The following is a 4420-nucleotide window of genomic DNA, read 5'->3' as shown; positions in this document are numbered from 1 at the left end:
TTTTGGGAAATGTGTGCCAATTGTCATGGTTAAATACTTTTGTTTTAGTTTTCCATCCTTTCTTTTGTCTAGCCTTTCCTTCCCATGACTTCCTTTCTTTTTCATTTCCTCCTCTTTTTTCATTTCTCTTCTTACTTCTCTTACTCTTTGTCCCTCTTTCTCTTCACCTCCCTGTGTTTTTGTGACTACTTTGCTTTTCCTATGGGAGGTTATTTACTTTTTTCTTGCTGCTTATATTCTCAATGAGCCACACAAAATTCATAAGCAGGAAAGGTGCAATACAACAGGATATGCTTCTATTTTACTGACGTGAAATAAAATGCATGTTTTATACTGTTCTAAATTAGGGACAGATGAAGAGGCTGAAATGTCATTTTAAAACAAATGTACTAATAATCAACAAAGGAACCTTATGCATTATTCTCCACTAATTTTTAGACAATAGCTGGCAATGTGATAACTTCCTTCTGGGATCTGAAGTTGCTTCAGTGGTTGTGAGAATAAAGCTAATAAGTAATGAAGAATAAAATCTTTAAACATGAAGTTATAATTTCCATGCCAACATTATTTATTTATCTCTGATTTCTTTTCTACAGTCCTTTACCTGTTCCCTGAGACCATGGATATAGGCAATAAATCCACTGTGTCTGAATTTGTTTTGTTGGGACTCTCCAGTTCCTGGGACCTCCAGCTGTTCTTCTTCATGGTGTTTTCTTTGTTTTATGTGGCAACAATGGTGGGCAACAGCCTCATAGTCATCACAGTCATTGCTGATTCCCACCTTCATTCTCCCATGTATTTTTTGCTCACTAACCTCTCCCTCATTGATATGTCCCTAGCTTCCTTTGCTACCCCCAGGATGATTACTGATTATCTCACTGGACATAAAACTATCTCCTTTGATGGCTGTATCTCCCAGATATTTTTCTTGCATCTCTTTACTGGCACTGAGATTATTCTGCTCATGGCCATGTCCTTTGATAGATATATTGCCATATGCAAACCCCTCCGATATACAACTATTATAAGTCCTTGGGTGTGTATTATGCTTGTAGTGACTTCCTGGGTTGTGGGTGTCATGCATTCAATGAGCCAAGTGATATTTGCTCTTCACTTGCCTTTCTGTGGCCCCAATGAGGTAGACAGCTTTTTCTGTGACCTTCCTGTGGTGTTCCAACTAGCCTGTGTAGATACTTATGTACTAGGACTCTTCATGATCTCCACAAGTGGAATCATTGCTCTATCCTGCTTTATTCTCTTATTCAATTCCTATGTAATTGTTCTAGTAACTATCAAACACCATTCCTCTGGGGGGTCCTCCAAAGCACTTTCCACCTGTACAGCCCATTTCATTGTTGTCTTCATGTTCTTTGGGCCTTGCATCTTCATCTACATGTGGCCATTGAGCAGCTTCTTGGTGGACAAGGTCCTCTCTGTGTTTTACACTATCTTCACCCCCATCCTGAATCCAATAATCTATACATTGAGGAACCAGGAGGTAAAGACAGCCATGAGAAAACTAAAAAATAGATATCTGAATTCTGACAAGATATCACAGTCACCTCATTACTTCTAATTAGTTAAGACATGATGACACTTCTGAACACCCTAACTGATCTCACTTTCATGTTTTCTGTACTGTTACTTTTCAAATGACAATTGCCAAATCACTTATGAGGAAAACCTAAAATTTTTTAAAATTTCTATATGTTCAAAATAATTTTTTAAGTACTAAAGGCAATCTTTTTTTGGCCTCTTCAAGAAAAACAATTTCTGATAGAAGCAAAGATAAAATATAATATATATTTTCCACATCTGCTTCAACAAAGTTATTGAATATTAATTAGATATTGACTACAAAGGAGAAATGAAGAAGAGGGTGAAAAGTAAGAAACTAACCCAGCTACACAAAATTAGCATCTCGTTCGCCTTTTCTGTATACAAATATTTATTTAGTGCCTACTATGTTCTAGGCACCATGCCAAACACTGGTGATACAAAGATAGACAAATCCCAGAAATGTCTTTTTAGTATGGAAAATTAAGAGTTGCAGCCCCAGGACATGTGTGTTGTTAAGAAAGTGGGCATTCTGGTATTTAGTAGAGTTAATTGGGTCTCAGGGTATTAGATGCTGGAGGAAAAGGAATTATCTTCCTTCCCCCACTGGTGCCATAAAAAAAAAAGACTTACTATTAGTCAGACAGTCAACAAACATTTATAAAGTACCTACTATGTGCCAGGCACTGAAGCTATATTACATTTAGTTAGCTCATGTATCCCTTCATTCCCTTAGGTAGGACTACATTTTCTCAATTTCAATTACATGCCAATGTGACTTCTAGATATGTATTAACTCTTTTGTGATAGATTCTTTTATCTTTATTTTTTAATTGATTGATTATTTAACACTACTCTTATTTTATATTTTAAACTATTTATTTTAAATTGCTTTCATAAATATGAAAATCTAAAATGTCTTGGTCTAGCCAAATACCTAGAATTTCCCCAGTTCAAGTTCTTTATATTCCTATTGAAAAATGTTCCTGATTTTTCAGGGAACAATATCTAATAAAGCACTACTTGATAAGCCTAAGATACCCAGAACAACACTTTCACCTGGTGACTTTTACCAGACTATTACTATTAATTACTTCAAAAAGTGAATAGCTATATGTGTAGTGGGGAAGACTGGGAGAAAAATAAAGAGAAAACAGGAGTGAGAGCACACTTTTTTTTTTTTAATAACTCCATGTTCTATCAAGTCTCAAAAAGAATGATAAATACAGTCATTAGAGCTCAGTTGGAATTCAGCCTCTTAAACATTCTATCTAGGTGAATCATTAAGCCTGTTTTTTAATCTTTAAAACAGGAAGCATTATATGTCCTGCTTAAATCAAAACATTATTGGTGGGGGCAGCTGGGTAGCTCAGTGGAGTGAGAGTCAGGCCTAGAGACAGGAGGTCCTAGGTTCAAACCCGGCCTCAGCCACTTCCCAGCTGTGTGACCCTGGGCAAGTCACTTGGCCCCCATTGCCCACCCTTACCAATCTTCCACCTATGAGACAATACACCGAAGTACAAGGGTAAAAAAAAATTATTGGTGATTACCAAGTGAGATTAAATGAGATATGAAATTGATTTGTAAATTATAAACCATGATCAACTGTAATTTATTATTATTAGTTTTCTTCTGCTCTAATTATTCAGAAAAGGAAAAACAAAAAGCTAAATGTCCTAGGAAGCCCTAGGTAGAGTAAGAAGGAAACATCTTGAAAGAACTCAGAAGTTTGTTAGCATATTCTGTGTAGATACAACACAGAACTGAGGCATGTGAGGCCTATTTCTAATAAGGCTGTGTGGCTAAAGAGATATGAAAGCTTCTCATAAAAAAAAGGCTTAAAATCATCATGAGATGTGGAAAGTATATTAGAAAGCAGCAAATTAAATCTCTTTATTTTATATGTTGAAGAAACTGGGGCCAAGAGAGAATAAGTGATTTACCTAATGTCACACATCTAATAAGTAACTAAGACACAATTTGAAGCTTGATCTTTTGATTCTAAATGCAAGGTTTTTTTCCAGGTTTTCCTCATTGTCCTTTGGGAAGGTAAACCAATTTTTAAAATAAAGAGATGTAGCAATGAAAAATGAGTCAAATTAATGACAGACAGGACATAATTTTTACTTTGTCATATTTATTTCTTTATATTTAATTTTAATTAATATTTTTCTGGTGTCAACATGTGCATATGTACAATTAGTATGGATTTAAATATTCATTGTGTTAATTTAATAAGTTTTTGTGTTTATTATTACCAAAGACAGATTCACAAGTGGAATATTATTTTTACCTTTTAAAATCTGAGACCTCAGTTAACAATACTTAAAACAAAATTGCCCAGTGGGCCCAAGTTACCCAGAGTACTACTACTACACTTGGTGATTGTTACCAGATCATGACCATTAAAGACAAAATTTCAGAGAATAATATTTAGTTTTAGTGAAAAAGAAAGATAGCAAAATATTGACACCTGTTCGATAGAGATCGAAGGTTATTTCCCAGTTGACAGAGTGATTAAATGACATTTTTGCTTGTTTATTTGTTTGTTAACTACTTCAGGTCAAATTTGTCGTGACTGATGGTTCAATCTGTACTCGAAGAAAAACAGTTCTGGTGCAAGTTCAGAATTCCACAGCATCTGCCACAATTTCTAGAAGGCTGTTATCTTCTGAACATACTGCCATTGGGCAATAAGGAGCTGTCCAGATGAAGCTCATATAATGGAAACTGAAAGGCAGCTTGCTGCTCACTCTGGCATAAAAACTTATCTATACCTGAAGGGTTCTGGGTATGGCAAATTGTCTTAAATTCTTTTCTAAACTCAGACCTTTCCTATTCTTCCAGGTCTTCTGGTGACTTT

At 35.3% G+C, this 4420-nt stretch overlaps 1 protein-coding gene across 1 annotated transcript; it reads left to right on the top strand.

The window, feature by feature from the left end:
* The first annotated feature begins 616 nt into the window (after positions 1–616).
* LOC123234140 (olfactory receptor 4K2) lies at positions 617–1576 on the top strand. The gene has a single exon (XM_044660083.1). It carries the CDS (start codon positions 620–622, stop codon positions 1574–1576), a length of 957 nt encoding a protein of 318 aa, XP_044516018.1. The 5' UTR covers positions 617–619.
* The last annotated feature ends 2844 nt before the right edge of the window (positions 1577–4420 follow it).

This window comes from Gracilinanus agilis, chromosome 2, assembly GCF_016433145.1.
Source record: "Gracilinanus agilis isolate LMUSP501 chromosome 2, AgileGrace, whole genome shotgun sequence".
Taxonomy (NCBI): Eukaryota; Metazoa; Chordata; class Mammalia; order Didelphimorphia; family Didelphidae; genus Gracilinanus; species Gracilinanus agilis.
This window is presented reverse-complemented; position numbering and strand designations above follow the sequence as displayed.

Coding starts and splice junctions, on each gene's coding strand:
- LOC123234140 (XM_044660083.1), top strand. CDS start 620: ATGGATATAGGCAATAAATCCACTGTGTCTGAATTTGTTTTGTTGGGA.